General features: G+C 41.4%; 1 protein-coding gene across 2 annotated transcripts in view; it reads right to left on the reverse strand.

Moving 5' to 3' along the window:
* Positions 1–5,501: 5,501 nt before the first annotated feature.
* The window catches only part of LOC124776753, a 162,759-nt gene continuing 142,189 nt past the window's right edge, over positions 5,502–26,071 (reverse strand). For both annotated transcript variants that reach the window (XM_047251881.1, XM_047251880.1), the window contains exons 7-8: positions 20,163–20,305; positions 5,502–8,039 (exon numbers count right to left, since the gene is read on the reverse strand). In XM_047251881.1, the coding sequence (XP_047107837.1) occupies positions 7,305–8,039; positions 20,163–20,305 (878 nt within the window). In that variant the 3' untranslated portion in view covers positions 5,502–7,304. The remainder of the gene's footprint in view (positions 8,040–20,162; positions 20,306–26,071) is intronic.

Raw genomic sequence — 26,071 nt, forward strand, 5'->3', positions numbered from 1 at the left:
AGGGAGGTGGGTGAGGGAGGGAGAGAGAGAGGGAGAGAGAGAGGGAGAGGGAGGGAGAGGGAGAGAGAGAGAGAGAGAGAGGGAGAGAGAGAGGGAGAGAGAGAGGGAAAGGGAGAGGGAGAGGGAGAGGGAGAGAGAGAGAGAGAGAGAGAGAGAGAGAGAGAGAGAGAGAGAGATTAAAAATCTAAGTCAGACAAACATATCAACCTTAACATTACTGACAAAAATCTGAGCACCATATAGAACAACATCTTGCAACCAACCTACGTATCTGAAATACAATGCCAATGCGTTAATCTTCAATCATAAGCTCCACTCACGTATCAGTCAGTATTACACAAATGAGAGAAGAGAAAAATATGGAAAATAAAATTCTCATCCACTTTCACCCAGTAGCACCCGAAGCCAATGTATACAGTAAAACATATTCTGCAAACAAAGTAAGTATTAAAAACATAATTGTCTTGCATAGAATTTTATATAACATCACACACAATACAAACATCTATTATTAACAGTGGTGCAATTCATCAGATATAGAATATCTTAACAGTGCTGGTGCAGTTGTACTTAAATGTTTTGTCAATCATCTAATGCTAACTGAGCAAAGTAAACACTTACAAAAAAGAAACAAAAACAGTAAATGAAACAACTATTTCTAGAATATAATGTGACAGCATAACTTCAACATTATTAATAACATATATAGTGTGATAAACTCTCTCAGTACAATAAGACAGTTTTAAAGCTTTTTGAAGCAATTACAAAACATAACATTACGATTATGACAGATCTAGTAACACAAGCAGAGCTAAAAGACCATTCAGTCATAGACAGCTATATTGTAAAGCTTTAAGTATTCAAGCCTTTAATTTACTCCCTCTACATACTAGAACAACAGACAATAACAACAGACAATATACATATGCCATCAACAAAATATTTTTAAACTACAGTTGCACTACATAGACCAGTCATGAGGCATGTAACATTAATTTATCAGTTTGTCTAGGCACTTATAATAACAAAATTGTTCTAGAAGCATTACAAAGAAGCGTCAAATTTTATGTAACGCAATTTGAGTAAGTGATAACTACAGTCAGTAAACTTTTTCTTTGGGCTCATATGGAGTGTCACGCAAGAAGTAGAGAGACAGAGACTGCTATGAGAAGGAGGAAGTCCCCGCCTTCTTCACACATTACACCCACTAACACTTAGGCTTAGGGGCTTCATACTGATCATCTACTGTCATCATTGTTAACAAGCTTTCTTTTTAAGAAGGAATTGTAGGCAGTGCCCGTAATGGAGCTATAATCACCAAATGTACATTTGTAGCATCTGTAGATTTAGAGATAGCTTTTGACAATGTTCACTGGAACACACACTTTGAAATTCTAAGGTAATCAATAATAATTTACAGAGAGTGAAAGTTGTCTACAATTTCTACAGAAACCAGACTGCAGTTATGAGATTCTTACATGGAGACCCCCCAACACAACACAGAAAAATGAAACAAAGAACTCAATATCGACTACTACAGTGCCACTGCACACAGTGTTATTTGATAACAAAGGTTGGGAGGGTTGGATACAAAAAAAAATAGTGCCTCAAAGTCTTCCAAAATCTACCAATTCTTAATTATGGAGACACAATCTGTCCCAATTAGATCACTGTCTGGGATACATCAATAAGTAAATCATAGATAAAGTTCTCCCTTTTCTGTTGTAACAATTGCTTATTATGAAAATAACTTATCTTACAGAATACAGAGAGAACATTACACTCTGAAAAATAAATGCATTATAGATTTGTAAAATCTAAGCATTCTAACCATAAAAATAGTCACAAATGATTGTATCAGGTATACTGTCATGTTTGGCAAATGTAGAATTGGGTTAATGCCGAGGTGGGAAAAAGTTACTCTCTTACAGCACTGTTGGGTACGGCACCCTGAGATGTAAGTTGGGACACCTAATTGGAAAGGTTTTCTTTCTTCACACACAATGGCACTTTTCCTTTGTAAAGTACGAGTGCGGTGTCTCAAGTGTATTAGTGGAGTGTAGGTGACTTTGATGAGTGCATTTATAATGTAGTGTAATGTCTGTGTTGCTTTTGTTGTTGTTGTTGTTGTTGGTGGTGGTGGTGGTGGTGGTGGTGGTGACAGAGAATGGGGAAGATGAAACCCTCTGCCAGGAAACTATGCTAGTAACATCAACAGGACAGGAAAAGTTGAAATCCCCAGTTATGTAGTTACAAGCCACTGTAATTCAGTTCTATTCCTTGTAATATAAAGAGGTGAAATAAATAAGCAAAAGTAGGCCCCATGGTTTGCAGAAGACTGTGTAAACATTCAAAACACAGGAATAGAGCAAAAGGGAAACATTAGCTGTTGTTTCTCTTGATCTCTTATTACGTATGATGTATTTAGCCACATGAAACCTCATCCTATTTCTGTTCTTTTCTCCTTCCACTCTTCTTGATATTTCAAAAAGAAACCTACTCATGTGGAAATTACAAACAAACTGTAATCCTTCTGTGGGATTGGCAAGCAGATCACAATACATACATTTTATTACTGTGTTATCTTTTATCCAAACATGAAGCTTTCCATGTTACTTTCTTTTGCTCTTTTTCTGATACTTCTATGAATTAGTTGTTTGTATGAACTCTCCACTACATCAGAAAACACAAAAAATAGATATTAATGTAACAAAACAATTTTCACCAGTCCCAAATGCTTCATACTTTGACACACTTCCTATGCTATGGTATGCAACTACTGCAGAAAATATATAATTGAAAACATGCCACTTATCAATATACAGTACTAGTCAATGGAATATAGTTACAAAAATCACCAACTCTATTACAAAATTTATGCATAACATAGATATTCTATAGCACCATAAACTAGATTAGTAAAAGAAATGAGCACGATATGTAAACAGTCTTTATAACAAAGGAGATTTCTTCAATTGAGAGTTTTGAGAGGCATTTCACTGGAAGTATTGTGCCTGAATATCTAGCACCCACTCTGAAGATAAGGTACTTGGAATCAAATATATGAAAGTATTCTAACACCTTTTCTCAGGCTTCATGAAATTTTAAACCAACTGCCACAGATCAATAACTTCTTGTCACAACATTCAGACAGTCTTCTGGCCATCTTCATGTGTATTCAAAATATTGTGGCAAGAAATTATTGACATCTGGCAGTTCACCTGACATTTCATGGAACGACCTGCACTGTCTGTCCAGAAAGTTCCAAGACTGATCTTATTCCCACCACTTACAAGAAGAAGTATCTCCTTCTTCTTCTTCTTCTTCTTCCTTTTTTTAAAGTAATTAATGAACTTTAAAGTCTGAATTCTTTATTTGCTTTCACTTCTCTCCTTCTATTAGAGATCCAACTCCAAGAGTAAGTATCTAGCCTCATGTATGCACTTAGAAAAGCCACTGCAATGTATATATTAAATACAAATACAAATTTTTGCTCAGCATTCTTGAGATCACTGACTTCATCCTCTACTTTTTTGCAGCATTCTTATTTATGTAACAATATTAAGTAAAAAGATATGCATTTTATCTTCATAACTGTTCCCAAGACAATTAGTCCATCTAAGGATATACTTTCAAAAAGTCAGGAAAGCATTTCATCAGAGCCTATGTTCATTAACACTGAGTTTTACAAAAAAAAACTCATAATGTTTCACAGAAGAAACATGTTTGTGATCTTCTGCAGTTATCTTGTGAATGAGCAACACTCACTCATAATCAGAGTTAGTGTTCAAACATAACTAGGCAATTCCAGTAGTAAGTGAAATCTAATACATTCAAATAATGAGATAAAATTTCACAGAGAGGCTAAAACACTAGTGGCAGTGTTTTTGTGGCAGCTAATGCCGACTCTACCACACTTCACTTATTCAGAACATTATGAAAAGCCAGTCTGCTTTTTGTGTCTGAAATGTTGGCTGTTTTGTTATTAGTGAAATACTTAATTTTCCTGAGGATTTGTGCAATAAAATATAAATTAACAATACCTGCTGTGCCTTAATCAACTGCACAAATCGAAGTGATGAACCAACACATTTTTCATCTTACAACTAAACACATTAGTATAAAAATAAAATCTGACACATATTTTTAATGTTAATTAAAGAGTCATTGACTATATCGGAATTGGAATTATGCTTAAGATATTTGCAGGAAAGTAATCTGGTTTTTAATAATTACAGATTTCCTTTAAACAACAAGGAGCTTGCAAAAATATGGGCTGTAACTATGAAATGAGACTAATGGTTTCTACTATAGCCAATTATCTCTGCTCAACTCATTTTGAAGAAAAATACACATATCAGACAAATGGGCAAAGGTATGTTTTGCACAAGTCAAGACCAACTATTAACTATTCCACCACATAAAAAAATCTTATAACCACTAGCCAGAAAGCAAGTTTTTGACAATTTGCAAGACAATGGTATTAATGAAGCATCAGCAGCACAGAGTAAGTCTATAATTTAATTTTATTCCATGTTCTTATTACATTAACAATATAATGAAAATGATAGTTGGTACTCACCATATTGTGGATATGCTGGGTCGCAGAAAGGCACAACAAAAAGACTGTTGGAAAGTAAGCTTTCAGCCAACAAGGCCTTTGTCGAAAGTACACAACATACAAACATGCACATCCTTGGGCAAACGCAACTCGCACACACATGACCACAGTGTCTGGCAGCTAGAGCCAGAGACTGTGGTCATGTGTGAGTGAGTTGTGTTTGTGTGAGGGTGTGCTTGTTGTCTGCTTTTGACAAAGGCCTTTATGGCTGAAAGCTAACTTTCTGATAGTCATTTTGGTGCCTTTCTGCAACTCAGCACCTCCACTACATGGTGAGTAGCAACTATCCTTTTCATTATATTATTACCTTCCATCCTGTATTTTCCTTTGTTTTCTTATTACACTGATACAGATGATTTCTATTTTTTTATGTAGAAAAATTATTATTAAAGCCTTATGGTGGAAGTTAATTCTTTCCGTGCCCAGTACAACTGTTCATGAACAGTGACCACCTTCTTTACAACAACTGAATTTGGCGAAGAAACTGATAATGTGAAACTTACAAAACGGCTGCTCAAGTATTATTTTATCTGCAGAATAGATAATTTATGTGAATCTGAAACGTTTGAGCAAAGAGGCAAGGTTTTAAGATAAGTATATACCAAGCCTATCGGAATGTGAAAACGCAATGTTAATGAAAATATTGTAAAAATGAAATGCCCATGAAAACATTGCAAAAATGAAATGCCCATGAAAACATTGCAAAAATGAAATGCCCATAAAAACATTGTAAAAATGTAATGCCCATAAAATAATCATAAAAATGGAATTCCAACTAAACATTTAAAAAATGAAACATCATTAAATTGTTTTGTCATCTTATAAGTCATTATTATTATTATTATTATTATTATTATTATTATTATTTAACTTTCTTGTATTAGTTACTTGTAACATGTATTTTTTTAAAAATATTCTCTTCTATAATGGACTGGTTTTTGTGGCTTATACTTAAAATACCAACAAAAGTACAGAATTTCTGTGCCAATCACCATAAAACATTTCAAAGTTTACACCATAATCTTCAGGTGGTATCTGTTCAAATGGCACTGATTTATGTTCAGCTTGTGAACAATGAGTACAGTTATTATGGTAGGACAAACATGATGTTTTCAGTCATCTTGCAGCTTTATAAGCATAGAAAAGATTCCACATTTTAACTAAAACTTTCATTGTTGTAGCCAATATACACGGAAATCGTCACAGTTTATAGTTTTTTGAGATAAAATGACACTAGTGTACACTGTTTCAACTTAGTTGAAGGCAATTTCAAGGGCACATCGCACAGCATTAACATCCCTGACCGAAAAAGTGGTAGACGGGGTTTCAATTTGTTTCACACATGGTGGACATATGGCCACTCTATGAAAGTTTATCTTGTTGATTCAAACATACAGTAGACTCTGAAACTATACTTCTCATAAAAATGTTGATCATTATATTAATGACAAAAAAAGAAGATTAAAATCAACTGAATTGAGCAAGAACAGCTTCTGAGGCAGCACATGTATATCTATCTCAGGAGCCCACAAGGGCGGGCAAGTGAGGGCATTTGTCACTGCCCCCCTCCCGGAATCAGGAGTATACATGTTTTATTCATATATTGAGTGAATAACCACCAGTTCTCTAGGATATAATTAGTTTTTTTTGTGTCACCTCCAAAAATTAATTCCTGTGGCAGGATATGTCCTGCAATTGACCAACTCATCTATATTAAAAAATGACAATTTTACAGTCTTGTAAGCACCCCCCCCCCCCCCCCCCCAAGGAAAATTTCTGTGGATGCCAATGACTGTGGTACTTAAAATCAACATCAGAGGAAACAGTTCAATGTGTCAGTACAAAGGCAGATTCCTCACAGCTAATCGGTTACAATTATTTCTTGGTGACATGAAGAAAATACCTACTATCAAACTTAGTGTGCATTGTGGTGTTCTGATTTACATGAGATTCTATATCTGGATCAGAATGCGATCTGGCAGTCGAGCACAACAGAGTGATATTTGGGCAGATATTGTCAGTTCACGATGACTTGTGCATAAAATATCACAGCTGTAGCAGCCACTGTGTGGTTCTGAACTGTGTATGTTAACACAGCTCAAATTAATGAACAGTATTGAACCCGCTTTGCAGGATTGTAAGTGACTCAGCACTTTTCTGCATGCTCTTGCTGGTAGTTGAATGCATTATGTTGTCAGCCACAAGCATAATCTGTAATTGATGGCACCTGCGCAATATGATTATAGTGGAACGAGTACATGATGTGATATACCTCTTTCTCTGATTGGTTATTGCTATGGCATCTGTCCAGGTAGCAACTTACTGTCAAACACTGTTATCCTGATCTAGGTATGCTAGTGTGCTAGGTAGCTAGTGTGAGCATTGCACTATTCTTAATTATTAGTCACACTGGCAGTGAAGCTCTTTAAATTATCCCTTCTTATGTAGTGAAATCCTTTCTTTTTGGTTATACTAAGTACCATATTGATATCCGTCACCCTGTCCAAAGGGTATACGACAAAATGTTTGGAGCTATGAAACGTAAGCGGAAAAAGCCATCTGTTGCCAAGTGATAAAATAAACTATTGATGAAGGAAATTTTGTGCCAGGGGAAGAGTGGGACAAGGGAGATACTACTATCCTACAAGAGAATAAACAATGGCAAAAAAATGGCACATTTAAATCAGAGGACAAAATCGTGTAAAAGATCCTGCATATCCTCTTCCTGCACTTCTTGTTGCTCATCTGGCTCCTTTTCCTCATCATCAGACTTCAGTAGGTTAAGTTCATCAATGCATCCAGGAAACGCCTTATTAGTGACAATCTGCCTCTGTCCAGGAAGCTCACCAGTGGATTTCTCAAGGCTAATTTCCATCTGAAGTGGAGATTTTTGTTTTACTGGAATTTCCAATTTAGATAAATTTGAATGCTCTGGACATGGTCGTTCCCAGGGAGAGAGGGACCCTGGTGCGGGTGGCCGTTCCCTTAGATCTCGCTCTGCTGCCTTCATGGCAGCCCACACTCGAGTGTGGGCTTCTGCTCTATTACGTTCTGCTCCAGGAGGTGGTGGCAAGCATGGAAGAACTGTACCAACACCGCGCAGTGCTCGCAGCATGGGTTTCAGTTTTGCGGGCAAGCAGTAGGTACGAAAAGTGCGGATTTCTGGTGGCAAATGCTGGACAGTAGTGCCAGGTGGTAGGCAAACTACAACGCAAGGTCGTCGTCTAGCTAGACAAGGTGCTAGTAACTGCATCGACAAAAGGTCCGGATCAACTAATGATTCCCCTGCTCCATGTTCCAGGTTGAACGCCGGATGTAGACAGCCAAATTTATCAGGAATCCCTGGAGGAGGTGGTGAAGCAACCATCAGAACATAATCTGCAATTTCCAAGGAAGTGGTGTACCAGCGGACGGGATCCTGCACAAAATCACAGACATTTCAGTTCACTGATTTATTTAAACACATAATACGAAGATAAAATGCACCAAATCTCACAGCAAGCTATGCAATATTACTTGCTTCAACAACTATTTTCACATACTTCCAACTTCAAATCCAATAGCCAGTGTGGGCATTGCACTATTCTTAATTATTAGTCACACTTACATCTGCTACTTTATTTCCAATCTTAACGACATAACATGAGGACTCTATATGAACTTGAAAGCTGGCATGAGTTGCACAATATTCACTAGACAAGCCTTCTTGAGGCAGTGTGGCACTGTTGTATTTTGATGATCTGATGAGGTGAACTGACTTATCCAACCAGTTATACAAGAACCTACAGTTAAATATGGGACTTATAACACAGTTCAAAAAAGTTTTCATCATGTCTAGCTTCACCTTTGCCAGACATGAAAGTTGTATTAAGCTGAACAAAAAAATCAGAGAGCACACAATGGATTAAATGATGGACTACCGCATTTGTAATCTGCTCATAAGCTTCCTTTAAAAATGATAGGTTATGAGAATAAAGCACAAAATTAAGACAATTGTGGCAGAAAGCGAAATTTCATATTACGGGTATGATTATTATATCTATGAAAGCTTGACAGGCATAACTGATTGCTATTATAATGGAAACACCAAGTTAGAATAACAACAATATAAGGAACAGGATAGATTGCTACTCGCCCTAAAGATGACCCTCGAGTTGCAGACAAGCACAACACACATACTCACACTAGTAAGTACACCTTATGCACACTTGGCTGCCACCACCGGCAGCTCTGGCGAAATGTGAGTGTCATGTGAATAGCAATCTGGAGTGGGATGTTGAAGGGAGAGGGATAGCAGGATATGGGTGGAGGAAGAGAAGAGTGCTGTCTGGCACGGCGTGCAAGGACTAGAGACTGCCAGGCACAGTGTCAGGAGATGGGGTTTGGGGGAGGGGAGGAAAAGGGGGGAGCAAAAATGGAGGAGGGCAAATAAGGAGAAGGGTGGAAGAGAAAGGGAGCGCAAGAGGAGGAGAGTGCAAGAGGAGGAGAGCACAGGAGGAGGAGAGCGGAAGAGGGGGAGAGGGGGAGAGGAGGAGAGCGGAAGAGGGGGAGAGCCGAAAAGGAGAGGTGCAGAAAAGAAAAGCAGCAGGGAAGCGAAAAGAATGGGCAAGTACATTGGCAGAGAGCGGCACACAAAGGGATGAGGGAATGTGAGAGGGGAGGAGATGATGGGACAAGGGGCAGAAACTATTGGGTGAGGTGTGGGGCAGTAGGTTACCGTAGGCTGAGGCCAGGATAATTTCAGCAGCAGTGAATGTCTCGTAAGGATAACTCCCTTCTGTGTAGTTCAGAGGACCTGGTGGTGGAGGGGAGGATCCAGATGGCTTGGGTTGTAATGCAGCCATTGAAATCAAGCATGCTGTGTCTGCAGCATGTTTGTCGCAGGGTGATCTACTTTGCTTTCGACCACAGTTTGGCACTGCCCCTTCATCCTGATGGTCAACTGGTTGGTAGTCATTCCAATATAAAAAGCTTTGCAGTAGTTGCAGCAGAGCTGGTGCATAACATGGCTGCTTTCACAGGTGGCCCGGCCTTTGTTGGGGTGAGTAAGCCTGTGAAAGGACTGGCATAGGAAGTACTGGATGGGTAGATTGGGCAGGTCTTGAACCTAGGTCTTCCACAGAGATATGATGCCTGTGGAAAGGGACTGGATTGGGAATGGCATAGGGATGGGCTAAGGCGTTTTGGAGGTTGGGTGGGTAATGGAACACCACTTTATGAGGTGTGGGAAGGATCTTTGGTACGATGTCCCTCATATCGGGGCATTATGAGAGGTAATCAAAGCCCTGATAAAGGATGTGGTGCAGTTGTTTCAGTCCAGGATGGTACTGGGTGATGATGAGAGCATTCTTTTGCAACCGGCTCACCCAAGAGCACAACATGCTTGATAGCTTGATATCAATGGCTGCTTCACAACCTCGGCCATCTAGGAGGAGTCAACTACAGAAGAGTGCTCTTTTCGTCACTCTACCACCGCAGAATGGAACAACTGAACCACATCCTTTGTCAGGGCTCTGATTATTCTCATCATGGCTTGACATGAGGGACATCCTACCCAAGATCCTTCCCATCCCTTCAGAAATGGTGTTCTGTCACCTACCAGACCTCCACAACATCCTACTCAATCACTATGCCACTTCCAATCCCAATCCCTTGCCTCACGGACCATATCCCTGTAGAACACCTAGGTGCAAGACTTGTCCAATCCACACACCAAGCACTTCCTATTGCAGTCCTGTCACAGACTTACCTTACCCCAACAAAGGACGGACCACCTGAGAAGGGAGCCACATTGTGTCGCAGCCGTGCTGCAACCATTGCACAGCTTTTTATATTGGTACGACTACCAACCAGCTGTCCTCCACAATGAACAGCAACCGCCAAACTGTGGCCAAAAGCAAAGTAGACCACTCTGTGGCAAAACATGCTGCAGAACATAACATCCTTGATGACAATCCAGGCAATCTGGACCCTCCCCTCCAACACCAGATTTTCTGAACTACACAGATGGAAGTTATTTTGTGGACTGGCAAGACAGCCAATCCACTGTGATGGGTAGCCGAAAGGCACGCGTTTAAGCTCACGCAGGCTGGCGTGAGGTCTGGAACAGTTAAAGGAGGTGAGGCTAGTAAAAAAAGGTACGTGGCTTCTGGCATACTTAACTTTAATCCATAATTGGTGAACATCGGTCTGACGGTACATGCATCACAAGATAAATACCAAATGATAATGGCGCCTTGCTAGGTCATAGCAAATGACGTAGCTGAAGGCTATGCTAACTATCGTCTCGGCAATTGAGAGCGTAATTTGTCAGTGAACCATCGCTAGCAAAGTTGGCTGTACAACTGGGATGAGTGCTAGGAAATCTCTCTAGACCTGCCGTGTGGCGGCGCTCGGTCTGCAATCACTGATAGTGGCGACATGCAGGTCCGACGTATACTAGCGGACCGCAGCCGATTTAAAGGCTACCACTTAGCAAGTGTGGTGTCTGGCGGTGACAACACAAGTTATCCTTACAATACATATTATGCTGGCCTCAACCTATGGTAACCTACTACCCCCACATCCCTCATTCAACAGTTTACACCCCCTTCATCATATCACCTTCTCCTATCTCACATTTCCTCATCCTCTGTGTGTGCCACCCTCTCCCAATTTACCTGTCTGTCCTTTCAGCTTCCCTGCTTTTCCACTCCTTTCCTTCTCTGCTCTGCTCATTTTCCCCTCCCCTCCCCTTTTTTCTGCCCCTACACCCCATGCCCTGATGCTGTGCCTGGCAGTCTCTAGTACCTGCATGCCCTGCCAGGCAGTGCTCTTCTGTCACCCCCCCCCCAGCCCGCCCCCCCAACCCCACACCGTACGCTGCTATCCCTATCCCTACCCCTTCCCCTTCCCCGCCCCACTCCAGCACTCCAGGTTGCTGTTCGCGTGAAATTTGCATTCTGGTTCAAGCTGCCACTGGTGAGGCTGAGGATGCCTGAGGTGTGCTTCCTTGAGTGAGTGTGCGTAAGTTTTCTTTGCTGAGGACGCCTCTGGCTGATAGCTGCATGTGTATCAGTCTTTTTGTTGTGCCTGTCTGCAACTCAACAGGTCATCTTAATGGTAAGTAGCAATCTCCCTATTCCTTATATGGCTTATTATTATATTAATGATGACAATGATGATGATGATTTGTGGTGGAAAGTACAAAATAGCAAGTTCATAAGGGTCCTTGCATTAAAGATATACTGATGAAAATTGCGAAAATCTATAGAAAACTGTCACATAAAATGGAACCAAGTTTCAGCCCCCCACAAGAATCGGAAGGCAACCCCAACATGATGAGCTTCAGAAAAGCCCGTAATAAAATCCCAATGAGACACAGCAGAATAATTAGATAAAATGACAGACAAAATACTTGTCAAGGCATGGTTAAAAAAGGGACACATAACTGCAGCTGGATAACTACTTATTATTTATAAGTATCCCAGTCACTCTGTGACACATTAATATCTGACACCCAATATTCTGAGAAGAATTCTCGACACCACAGAAAATCTTAAAACACAAATAACACTCATCTTGTTATCATTTAAAATAGAGGGCAGATCCTGTAGGAGATCCAGTTCAACCTAAAGGTTGCTATAAAAAACACACCCAGTTAAAATATGTCGTACTGACAGCTGTGTCCCATGTCTCTGTCATACTGGAGTCTCCTCTCAATGTTAGAGGAAGCCTTGTGTCAATGGGCAATGCCCCGTTCTGAGCCCATTGTGGACGGATGGAGGTAAACCAAGGTCGCACTGAAGTTTTTATGGAGCATAGTTTATTATTTCTCATTTCCGGCCGCTGAGCCTACCACCAATACATGGCCTTCCTGGTCACAAATGAAGTGACAGCTTGCAGGGTATACCGGATCTTTTACGTTGGGATAAATTTATTTTATTTTTTGTTAGATGTTTTCAATAAATAGCTGAATAAATTGTAATTAGGAACAATTTAATTAAGCAGAGTAGAGAAGATAAAGTCAAAGAGATGTTCATTGGGCGTACATTGTCGTAATGTAACGTCACTGCATTGTTCGGTTGTTAAAACAAGTCGTTTGTGTTTCGTTCTGCTGTTCGGTCGTGCGCGTATCTGAAAGGAATTAATTCGGGGACTATAATAAACTTTCACATAATAGTTATGATTCAATGTTCCGGCAAAAGGGGTTAACGTCGGTGTTAATTTGAATTTGGGTGACAGGATTAGTTTTGACAGATACGTGAAAACGGACGTAACGGAGGTTGTTCGCATATCATCCTTGAACGTGACTTTTTATTTAATTAACAACTGCGGGCTTATTAAAAACTATTATCTCATGATTAGGATCAATCCCTCTTTCCTCCTAGATAGTGATCATTCATTAACATTTATGTCATAAGAAAAAGGATTATTAATAAAAGTGATGTTAAATGACAATCACGTGTTATTCCGTTAGTGTGGAACCAACGTAATATCTCTGAAATGACATTGATATATAATTTGTGTTAAATACTGAACTAAGATAGGAAGTAAATTGAAATTAGTGAACATTTGATACTGAGACTATAGAAGCAGAAGCGCTAAAAGTTTTTCTTCTCTAAAATGGCAAAATAGATACGAACTTTCACTCAATAGTCGACATTATGTATTACAAGGACATTAGCATTTCATACTTATTTTGATGACGTGCAGTTAAACAAAGGAACGTTGAGTCTCTGTATGAGTAGTAAAATTAAATCTAAAAACACAATTAATAACGGCGAAGTCCGCTTTAACAAACTGTATTGCATGTCGTCATTGGGCAATAACTGCTCAACCGTGGAGACTTGTTTGGTGAAATTAGAAGTCGGGCATATAAAACAAACTTAAAAATCCATTGAAGCTACAGTGGAGCCGGCACAACACGACAGGTCTCGTGCATTAGGCCCCTGTTGACAGCCTAATACCCTTGTGGTAGACTACATCCAGCATTTTGAGGTATGGAGGCTTTGCTGGCCCACAAATCTGGCATCCATATTCAAACCAGGGTTTCACAAAGGCCTTATAAAGTTTGAACAGATGTGCCCTGTCAGCTCCCCAAGATCTATAACTGATACATTTAAGGATGCTTAAGGCCTTGAGACACCTCAGTTTCAATTCTTTAAGGTGTGGCACTCATGTTAACTTATCATCAAAAGCAAGGCCCAGATACTTCACCTTTTCCTTAAAAGTGAGAATGGTGTCCTCCAGTTTTAATACAGATAAATTAAACAGACAGCAGAAACAATTGAAATCAACACAAACTGTTTTCTCCGAAGAGAATGTAAAAACCTGTAGTGTAAGATCACTCATCCAACTGCCTGATCGTCATTCGCAATTGCCGAGTAGCCCTTGCGAGGCAGGAGGATGCACAGAAGAAGGAGAAGTCATCCACAAACAAGGAACATAGTACAGGATGTTGCACTGTGGATGTAATACTGTTTATTGCAAAGGCGAAGATTAGAGATTAGATTAGATTAGATTAGTACTTGTTCCATGGATCATGAATACGACACTTCATAATGATGTGGAACTTGTCAGGTTAATAAAAGGTGTCTATAGAAGATATTACATTACACAAAATATTACATAACACTTAATTTTCTCTCTCTCTCTCTCTCTCTCTCTCTCTCTCTCTCTCTCTCTCTCTCTCTTTGCTGTGAGACTGAAAGCACTCCCTTAAGGGATACCCTTCTCCTGCTTAACATGGTCAGACAGAACATTCCCAACATTGTATCTAAAGTATCTGTCCGAGAGAAAGGATTGTATGAGGGTGGGTAGGCATCTACAGAGCCCCCAGTGATACAGTTGCAATACAATATTTTACCTCCAGGTAGTATCGTAGGCCTTTTCCGATTGAAGAAAACACTGATAAGGTGTTGCTTATGAAGGAACACTTAAATTGCTGCTTTGAGCAGGGTCAGATTATCGAGTGTGGATTGATATCTCTTGAACCCACACTGAGAGTGACTGAGTAGGGATCTGGTTTTGAGAACACACACAAGGTGCCGATTGACCATATACTCCAGTGTGTTTCCTACACAGCTTGTCAGGCTAATAGTAAGATAACTACTGGAGTCTGTCCGATCCTTCACTGGTTTTAAAATTGGGATTGAAATACATCCTTCCCGTGAGTTGGGAAATTCATCCATCATCCAACTGTTTCAACAGGCTGTAGGTTATCAGGTGGTTTCACAGGGCTGTATCATAAGCTACTGACAATGCAGCGTACAGCTCCCACAGAGAGAAAGGCTGGTTGTATTCCTCCATGTTGGTGGAACGGAAGTCAAAATCAGCCTTCTCCTGTGTCTCTCAATATCAACGGGAAGTAGGATCCTGGCTAGAATCAGTCATAAGGGACTTATATGATTCACCCATTGTCTGAGATATGTCTCTCAGCAATGTTACAAGAGACCCCTGGTCGAGAGTTGCACCTTGAGATTCTCCTGAAAGCTTCCCATACTTTACTTGTGGATGTGGACCTATTGATGGCATTCAGGAACTCTTGCCAAAACATCTACTTTCTTTCCCAAATTACTTGCCTCGCCTTTGCATACACCATCCGAAAGTTTGCAAGATTCTCATCTGTAGGGCATTGATTCAATTTGTGCATAGCCACCCTCCTATGCCCAATTTCAGAAATATACTCACGACATCATTCCACCAAGGGATAGGTCACCTCCTAGGCATTTCCATTGACTTGGGATGGATATATCAGCAGCACAGTGAATCACAGCTGTAATGCAATCCATCCAGTCTGGACGCCATCACACTGCTTGAAAACTGCTAACTGCCTGCAAAGCATCCAGTTAGCCTTTCTGAACAACCATTTTGGTGGCTTCCTTTTGAGATCTGCTCCATCAGCAGATGGATCCAGATAGGGTAGTGGTCACTATCATGAAGCTCACTGTTCACTGCCCTCTGAGTAGTGTGTGCAATGGCAGGCAAGCAGAAGGTGAGGTCTACGGTTGGAGATGAACCAGTAGTGGTGCTAAAATTTGTAGCTTGACCCATGTTCATCAGTATGACATCTATTGCGTGTATCAGATCCTCAAGTACCTGATCCTTGGGGCAAGTGGTGTTAGAACCCCATAGTGCACCATGTGCATTGAAGTCCCCTAAAAGGAGAAAGGGAAGGGATAGTTCATGAAGAAGATGAAAGAGGATCCCACTGTCAAGAGGCTCATGGGTTGGTAGATACATAAAGCACACCGTTATGACAACATGGGCCACTATTCAAACGGGAACCACTTTTAGTATTGTGGTTAAGGAAACAGGTGAGGAGTGAAAAGTGTTCTTGATGAACACTGCAACCCCACGTTTCACCCTGTCACCAGTAAGATCGTCTTTTCTGTGAAGGTGATAGCCTCCAAGTACAGGTGTGTCATTCTATTTAAAACAAGTCTCTTGAAGACACAGGCAACAGGGTCTGCCCCGTACAAGGAGTCTCAGTTCCTCCAGATGAGTCCTATATCCATTTATCCTCCATTGGAGTAAGGGAGCCAATTCACCAACGTGGTCTTGATTTACCCCTGTCCTTGCAATGATGTCATAAAGCGCTTGTAGAGGGAGGTGGGGTGGAGGGGCTGACTGAGTCTGGTAATGAGGCATAAAAATCCATTATGTCTGATGGTGACTGGGACAGCTGTCGACCTGAATGCTGAGATCCTTTCCCTGCTCCCTTTCCCAGCAGGGATGAGGGGGAAACAAGGAGGTGAGAGCCACTTTTCCTTGAAGAAAGTGGGTGTTGAGAGGCACTGCACTTTTGGGATGCCTTTGGGATGCTCACTGCGAAAGCATTACTGGTCTCTTCCATCATAGCTGCCTCAATCACTATGTCTTTAACTTTGCTTTAGTACATGCTGGTACAACTGCTGGTGGTGGATAATGGTATGCCAGATGTCATTTGCGTTGAAGAGTCAGGGGGTTTCATCACCTCGTACTCCTTTTTGGCTTCTGCTTAGGAGATCTGCTTGGTTACTTTTATTTCCTGAATTTTATGTTCCTCTGCAAAAACAGGGCCATCTCGGCTCCAGACTGGGTGGCTCCCAGAGCAGTTAATGCAAACTGCTGGAGATGGACAGTCAGTCTCAGCTTCATGTGCTGGCTTTCCACACTTCCCCCACATTGCTTTGCCTCTGCAACTCAGCACTGTATGACCAAAACACTGGCATTTCAAGCACCACATAAGGTTAGGTACATAGGGCTAACCCTAAGTCAGAGGAAACCTGCCATGATGTGTTCAGGTAGTGTAGGAGTCACAATGAAGGAGGCAGTCTTATCAATTTCTTCATTATTCTTCTGTGTCCTTTGCTCCACGTCTACTATCCCCTGTGATGCCCATTCTTGTTTGAGTTTGGCAATGTCGATTTATATAATATCACGGCAGGTGACCACCTTTGCCGGAGTTAAGGGAATTATGCAACTCAACAGTGATGTCATACTCACCCAATTTTTGTGACTTCCTAAGTAGTGCCATCTGCTTTGCCTGGTTAGTCTTAACCAGCAAGGCACCATTTCACACTCACTTAATATACTTTAGGGTACTAGCAAGCCCTTCTAACCCTTTATGGATATAGAAGGGGGACACTTTTTCAAACATCTCCTCCTTCCTCTTGATCACTACAAAGCCATTCTGATTCATGACTCCTTGAGCCACTTTACTAACAACAAAATGATTATCAGGCAGACTAGCCTCCCTCATTCTTTTTGAAGAATGGGTGTGAATACTCCCAGGCAGTACACCCTTCCCACTGGGAGGAGAAGAAGATTTGGAGGATTCCATCTCAGTCCCACGAGCAGCTAGCAAAATAAGGGTCCATTCAGACGGAGATCCATGCGCCTGAGTAAGCCTCATACAACTGAGGTGCGGCTGGTTTCCCGGAGGTTGCCCGCTAACGACTGTTCCACCTCAACAGCCGTACGTCTCATCAGCTTGCAGCACACCTTGAGATTGAGAGGTATTTTTTTTAATATTATTATTAAAAAAATAGAGGTTTATTCCATCCTGAGGATCTGGGTGCTAAAGCTAAGATCCCCATTCCCTGTGACACACAAGGTTCCTCCGCCATGTCATAAGGTGGTCGCTGAAGCACGCTCAGAACTTATGGTGACAGAGGAATGGCAGTGCTTCGCAGTTCCCAGTTCAGGAACTCTGGGTTCACGAAGCCCATACTCACCGAATGAGAACTGAGCCCCTGAGGGTATTATATTAATGACAATGATAAGAACCACTAAAATCAATCATACACTCCTGGAAATGGAAAAAAGAACACATTGACACCGGTGTGTCAGACCCACCATACTTACTCCGGACACTGCGAGAGGGCTGTACAAGCAATGATCACACGCACGGCACAGCGGACACACCAGGAACCGCGGTGTTGGCCGTCGAATGGCGCTAGCTGCGCAGCATTTGTGCACCGCCGCCGTCAGTGTCAGCCAGTTTGCCGTGGCATACGGAGCTCCATCGCAGTCTTTAACACTGGTAGCATGTTGCGACAGCGTGGTCGTGAACCGTATGTGCAGTTGACGGACTTTGAGCGAGGGCGTATAGTGGGCATGCGGGAGGCCGGGTGGACGTACCGCCGAATTGCTCAACACGTGGGGCGTGAGGTCTCCACAGTACATCGATGTTGTCGCCAGTGGTCGGCGGAAGGTGCACGTGCCCGTCGACCTGGGACCGGACCGCAGCGACGCACGGATGCACGCCAAGACCGTAGGATCCTACGCAGTGCCGTAGGGGACCGCACCGCCACTTCCCAGCAAATTAGGGACACTGTTGCTCCTGGAGTATTGGCGAGGACCATTCGCAACCGTCTCCATGAAGCTGGGCTACAGTCCCGCACACCGTTAGGCCGTCTTCCGCTCACGCCCCAACATCGTGCAGCCCGCCTCCAGTGGTGTCGCGACAGGCGTGAATGGAGGGACGAATGGAGACGTGTCGTCTTCAGCGATGAGAGTCGCTTCTGCCTTGGTGCCAATGATGGTCGTATGCGTGTTTGGCGCCGTGCAGGTGAGTGCCACAATCAGGACTGCATACGACCGAGGCACACAGGGCCAACACCCGGCATCATGGTGTGGGGAGCGATCTCCTACACTGGCCGTACACCACTGGTGATCGTCGAGGGGACACTGAATAGTGCACGGTACATCCAAACCGTCATCGAACCCATCGTTCTACCATTCCTAGACCGGCAAGGGAACTTGCTGTTCCAACAGGACAATGCACGTCCGCATGTATCCCGTGCCACCCAACATGCTCTAGAAGGTGTAAGTCAACTACCCTGGCCAGCAAGATCTCCGGATCTGTCCCCCATTGAGCATGTTTGGGACTGGATGAAGAGTCGTCTCACGCGGTCTGCACGTCCAGCACGAACGCTGGTCCAACTGAGGCGCCAGGTGGAAATGGCATGGCAAGCCGTTCCACAGGACTACATCCAGCATCTCTACGATCGTCTCCATGGGAGAATAGCAGCCTGCATTGCTGCGAAAGGTGGATATTCACTGTACTAGTGCCGACATTGTGAATGCTCTGTTGCCTGTGTCTATGTGCCTGTGGTTCTGTCAGTGTGATCATGTGATGTATCTGACCCCAGGAATGTGTCAATAAAGTTTCCCCTTCCTGGGACAATGAATTCACGGTGTTCTTATTTCAATTTCCAGGAGTGTACTTTTGTCAAACAAACAATTGATTTGGATGTAACTATGATCTAAGCCAACCTTTAAGTGGCAGCAATTTATCATCTGAAAGCTTCATGTTACTACAGAAAAGAGTGCTTTTTCAAACAATTTATGAAATACAAATGTGCCTTATAATTCAAAACAATGTACAGAACACATTCTGCAGTTTTTTTTCTGTTGTAAATGTAAGTTGTGCATATTTTACAACATATATTTGTTTGATAAGTCGAAAACCAGTTGACAAAATAAATAAATATTGTAGATATACTATTTAATCAATCTGTGTTTGAGTAATTCATTGACACTCAAACCATATGAACTGTTAATTCAACAAAAATATTGTAAATTTTTTTTTCAGTTTCACCCATTCAATGGCTGCAGTAGAACCAATTATTGCAAATGTAGAAATTACTAACAGTGTTAACGTAAAAACTGATGGCAGACATAATAATGCTGTCGAGAATGTGAGCACATGGTATTTCAAAATGACCTAAGGCCAAAATTGTACAACAGTGCATAAATGAACTAGAAATTAAACAGTTGCATGTGGCAATGAGTTATTTAAGAAACTAGTTACAAAGTAAGGTAACTACCAACAACTCAAAAATTGTGCTAAAATGCCATCCTGGAAAAAGTACTATTCACAATTTATTTTAAATATTTCAAACAGTTTTTAACTAAAGCATGAAATAACACAAATCAACAGAAATTTATACTATTTCTGATGACTTCACTACCAATGAAATATTACGCATTTCACAAGAACAGAAATGAAAGGAAATGATTGAATAATGACAAGGAGGTGATGACATACTGTATCACTCAACATTTCACTTACTGGATCTGGGCTGACTTTTATATCATCCAAATCAAAAAATACATTCATACGACAATGCTCTCGTAGGAAGTTGACCAACTCTCGAACAGCTTTCACATGGGCACCTCTTGATGGGGAATACATAACCAATACATTCGGTTTACCTGAAACAAAATTGTTGTAAATTGGTTTTTGTCAATAATAAGAGAGTAAATGAAGCTTCATGTTGCATATAATTTACTTATAACAAATAATTAGTTCATTCAATACTGATTGGCACTCCCTCTACAACTCCTGTACAGCAGAAGTTTGAAATGTGTCTCAAGGTAAGCATGAGACAAACTACAGTGCTGTTTACTGCCACCAGATGGTGTTGCTGCTTCCCATAGGTGACACATTGCAGCGACATTTGTTCTGGCTCATGAATATGTGATAAGACAACGTGGAAGCAGACAAGCACAGGTAACAGTGGACAGTATGGTTTCTCTGGAGGGAAGGCATGACTGCTTCAGACATCCACAAGAGTTTAGTAGCCACGTGTGGGGACACAGCACTAAGTTGGAGATCAGTGTTGATGTCTGTCCAGTGTTTCAATGACTTGTAATGGAGCACAGGTGAACCACATTTGATGAACTAGAGAAGGCATCAGGTCCATCATGGGGAGCACTCCACATCATCATCCATTAAAATTTGAGGATGAAGAAGGTATGTACACAATGGGTGCCCCAATCCCTCACGACTGTGCAGAAACAGAAATTTGTGGAGATACACCAACATTTAGTGCAACAGCAGAGTGCAGAACCTGTGGAGTTCTTTGAGTGTCTGGTCACCATTGACAAGTCATGGTTCTTCCACGAGACTCTAGAAAAGAAATGTTAGTCTGTAGAGTGGAAGCATACTGATATTCGCCAGACCATTGCCACCATACGTAAATTATGGTTTAGGGTTTACTGTGCTGCCATATGCTCCATATTTGCCGGATCTGGCTCCTAGCAGCTATGCTCTATTCAGCGCAATTAAAGAGGTCATGTGGAGTAAGAAGTTCATCACCAATGACAAATTTCATGCAAAATGTGGCAACTGCCAGAATGATGGCAAAAGTGGGGAATATCTGTGATATAATCCTTATTCATTTTTTCAATAAAGGGTTCCCATGAACAGAAAAAAATTGTAGTGCCAGTTGTGTTTAAGAGCCCCAAGTACATTCCTCTTCCTAAGGCAGTACTGAAGGCATGCAAGTTTATAACTGATACTAAGCTATTTTTTAATCCTATTTGCAGATGGAAATCAGTTGAAGTCATACATCACGTGACAGATTACTTCTTATCTTTCTAAAGACTTGTAGCCACTTGAAGAATAATTTCCAAAAGCACTATGAACTAATTTATCTAATTTTAAATATTCATAAAATTACAGCATTTCAAATTGGTGCCTATAGTTCTTTCTCAGAGAAGATGTAGTATGATAAACAACTATATCGATGAGCAACTCGTAATCATGGATGAACGTCACCACTACCACTCACTAATAAGTTCTTTTATGACTTGACAACATCAATTATATTGTTTGTCGTGTCCTTCAGTTCAAATGCTACAGCCAGTCTGCATTTTATATCCTTTCTGCTTCAGCCATCATCAGTTATTTGCTGCCCAAATAGCGAAAACTCATTTACTACTTTTAGTGCATCATTTCCCAATCTCACTTGATTTAATTTAACTACATTCCATTACCCTTGTTTTATTTTTATAGATCATCACCTTATAATCACTTTTCAAGACACTATCCATTCCAGTTAGCTGCTCTCCCAAGTCTTTAGCTGTCTCTGACAGAATTACAATATCACTGGTATTTGCAAAGCTTTTATTTCTTCTCCCAGAACTTCATTTCCATTTCTAAATTTCTCCTAGGTTTGCTCATTGCACAAATTAAATAACATTGAGGACATGGCTTCCCTTTCATGTCCTTTGATTCTTATAATTACAATCTGATTTCTGTACAAGTTATAAATTAATTTTTAGCCCATGTATTATATTCTTGTTACTGTCAAAATTTCAAAGAGTGTATTCATTTACTACAGGATCCTTGCTTGGACTCAGGTCTTTCTTCCAACTCACCTTTGTCTATTTCCTCTTCCCCTTCCATAATATTACCTTCAAATTCATTTCCCTTTTTATCCCTTCAATGTATTCTTCTCATCTTTCATATTTCCCTTCTTTAATGGCTTGGCAGTTGGGCTCTTGATATTCATACACTGCTCCTCTCTTCTTCAAAGGTCTAAATTATTTTCTGATAGGTAGTTTCCAGCTTTCACCTAGTTTTATATGGCTTCTACAGCCTTGCATTAGTTTTTGAGACATTCCTGCTCAGCCATTTCTCACTTTCTACCAATCTCATTTTTCAGACCTCTGTATTCCCTTTCCCCTGCTTCATTTTATTTTCTCCTTTCATGAACTGAACTCAGTATCTCCTGTGTTGTCCAAGAATTTCTACTGGGCCTTCTCTTTATGCGTTGCTGTTCCTCTGCTGCTTTCACTATTTCATCTCTTTAATCTTTTTCTGCGCCTTCCACTTTATAGTCATAAAACAGCATGGAGTTTAATTCATGCACTGACATCCTGTTGCAACATCTCAGTACCTCTGCTTTAGGTCAGAAAACTCTTTGGTTGAGATAGTTCAATATCTGTGGCTACAGAGAACAGAAAAAAATGGTGCTCTCTCACACCACTGAGTTTACAAGCTCTGCCGATGTGAAACGAAATAATTTTGAGTGTCTTTGATTTTTATAATCTGGTTTTGTATTGTTTTACTTAAAGTGAACTGCTATTTCTAATGCAAAGTAAATAATACTATCAGATATGATGAACACATCCTTATAGGACTCAGAAGTGACTTGTGTTTCATACATAAATGAAAACAAGTAAAAGCAGAATAAAAATCTTCCATTTAAGGGTGTTCCTGTGGCATATATGCAATGTAGCATGACTCCAATGAGGGTATATAAGAACTGAGATGTAGACAAGGGATTAGTGTGGCATCCGTGTCTTTCGATGTGCACGGGTTAAATGCGGAAATACAAACTACGGCAACATCGTTACCAAACGTGTCCACACAGGACCAATGTTCTATCATTCTTTTCTTGGCTGCCAAAGGATAAACATCAGTAGACACACATCAAAGCATGAAGAATGTGTATGGGACAAATTGTCGAAGACCACCATGTGGAAAGTGCACCATGTTCTGTGCTGATAGATGCACGACCCCATATTGTAAATGTCGTAACACAGAAGTTAGACCAACTCAAGTGAGACAAACTCGAGCACACGCCCTATAACCCCGATCTCTACAATGTGATTATCACTCCTTCAGTCCCTTAAAAAAGGCCTTGAAGTGTCTGCTATACCTGTCAGACAAGGAGGTGCAACAGGTGGTTACGGACTTCTTCACACATCAGGTCACAGTGTTTTACCAAATGGGTGCTTCAACATGTTCCATTGATCGGACGACTGCCTCAATGCTCACAGTGATTTTGCCTAGTTGGTATAATGATTCCGGACTGTACAGCCTTCGGACAGAAACTTTTTTACTGTCCCTTACATACATATTACATTGCGCTACTCTACTTTTAGTTGTATTTGTAATATTATCACCAAATATTAAATCATTTGGTACAGTTTTTGATACTTTGGCCAGAAAAGGGTTTAAGTCACCCATTTGTCTTCTAGTGTACTCCTTTCCCCTGGTTTCAGTCAACTGTTTTCTTAAGTCTCATCTCCTTAATTTTCAACCTTTCTGCTAGTTCTTCAGTTTTAATCTGCAGTTCATAAGCAATAAATTATAATCAGAGTCAAGATAAACCCCTGGAAACATTTTGCTGTTTAAAATCTGATTTTTACACCTCTGTCTTACTGTTAGGTAATCTATCTGAAACCTTCTAGTGTCTCAAAGTATCATCTACACACACAACTTTCTTTCACAATCCTTCAACAGAGTTTCAGCAATGGTTAAATTATGCTCTGTCAGAATTCTACCAGGCAGCTTTCTCTTTCATTCCTTTCCCGCAGTCCATGTTCTACTATTATTTTTCCTTCTCGTCCTTTTCCCATTATTGAGTTCCAGTCACTCCTCACCATTAAATTTTGATTTTGTAATTATAACCTCATGTTCATCCTGCCACCATATTTCATAAATTCCCTGTTACAACTGAGTTCAACTTTTCACTTTTTAAATTTTCTACCCCAACTACCTAATTAAGGGATCTAACATTACTTGCATGACCTGTAGAATATCAGTTTTGTTTTTCCTGATGATGACATCCTCCAGAGGACTCCTCTACTGGAGATCAAGATGGGGCACTATTTTGCCTCTGGAATATTATACCCAGGGAGGTGCCAGTACGGTGGGGGTATGGAACAGTGAAGTGCTGCTGGGGAGTGCAAAGGGACAAGGTGGAGAGACGGCAGGGCGGCTATGTGCAGTTGGGAGGCTAGACGGAGGGCAGAGGAGAGGTGGGGGTAGTGGAAAAGGACAGAAGTAAAAAGACTGGGTGCGATGATGGAATGAGAGCTGTGTAGTGCTGGAATGGAAACAGGGAAGGGGGGCTGGATGGGTGAAGACAATGACTAACAAAGGTTGAGGCCAGGAGGGTTACGGGAACATAGGATATATTGCATGGAAAGTTCGCACCTGCGCAATTCAGAGATGATGATGTTGGTGGGAAGGATCTGTATGGCACAGGCTGTGAAGCAGTCGCTGAAATAAAGGATGTCACGTTGGGCAGCATGCTCAGCAACAGGGTGGTCCACTTGTTTCTTGGCCATGTCTTCTCGGTTGCCATTCATGCGGACAGACAGCTTGTTGGTTGTCATGCTCACATAGAATGCGGCACAGCAAGCAGCTGAGCTTGTACATCACAAGATTTGTTTCACAGTAGTTCTGCCTTTGATGGGATAGGTGATGTTTGTGACCGGACTGGAGTAGGTGATGATGGGAGAACGTATGGTATGGGTCTTGCATCTAGGTCTATTACAGAGATATGGGCCACGAGGTAAGGGGTTGGAAGCAGGGATTGTGTAGGGATGGACGAGTATATTGTGTCAGTTTGGTGGATGGGGTGGGAAGGATAGCGGGCAGGACATTTCTCATTTCAGGGCATGACGAGAGGTAGTTGAAACCCTGGTAGAGAATGTAATTCAGTTGCTCCAGTCCTACGTAGTACCGAGTTACGAGGGGAATGCTCCTCTGTGGCCGGGCGTTGAGATTTTAGGAGATGGTGGAAGACTGGAAAAATAAGGCATGGGAGATTTGTTTTTGTACAAGGTTGGGAGAATAATTACAGTCTGAGAAGGGTTCAGAGAGACTCTCGGTATATTTCGTTTCGAGAGGGACTGCTCGTCACTTCAGATGTGATGACCATTGGTGACTAGGCTGTATGAAAGGGACTTCTTGGTATGGTATGGTTGGCAGCTGTCAATGTGGAGGTATTGCTGGTGGTTAGCAGGTTTGATATGGACAGAGATTCTGATGTAGCGATCTTTGGAGGTCAACATTTACACAGGTGGCTTTTTGGGTTGGAGTAGGACCAGGTGAAGCAAATGGGGTAGATGCTGTTGAGGTTCTGGAGGAATATGTATAGGGTGTACTCACCCTCAATCCAGATTGCAAAGATGTCATCAATGAATTTGAACCAGATGAGGGGTTTAGGATTCTGGGTGTTTAAGAAGGATTCCTCTAGATGGCCCATGAAGAGGTTGACAAAGGATGATGCCTTGCAGGTACCCCGGGTTTGTTTGTAGGCAATGCCTTGAAGGCATAGGGCGGGGGGACGGGACATAACACAGCTTTAAGCAAACGGGGGGCAGCAGCAATGTTTTATTAAAAAAATGGAAAATCCAGGACTGAATGTAACAATATTATGAAAAGCAAAGTTACAA

Source organism: Schistocerca piceifrons, chromosome 2, assembly GCF_021461385.2.
Source record: "Schistocerca piceifrons isolate TAMUIC-IGC-003096 chromosome 2, iqSchPice1.1, whole genome shotgun sequence".
NCBI classification, from domain to species: Eukaryota; Metazoa; Arthropoda; class Insecta; order Orthoptera; family Acrididae; genus Schistocerca; species Schistocerca piceifrons.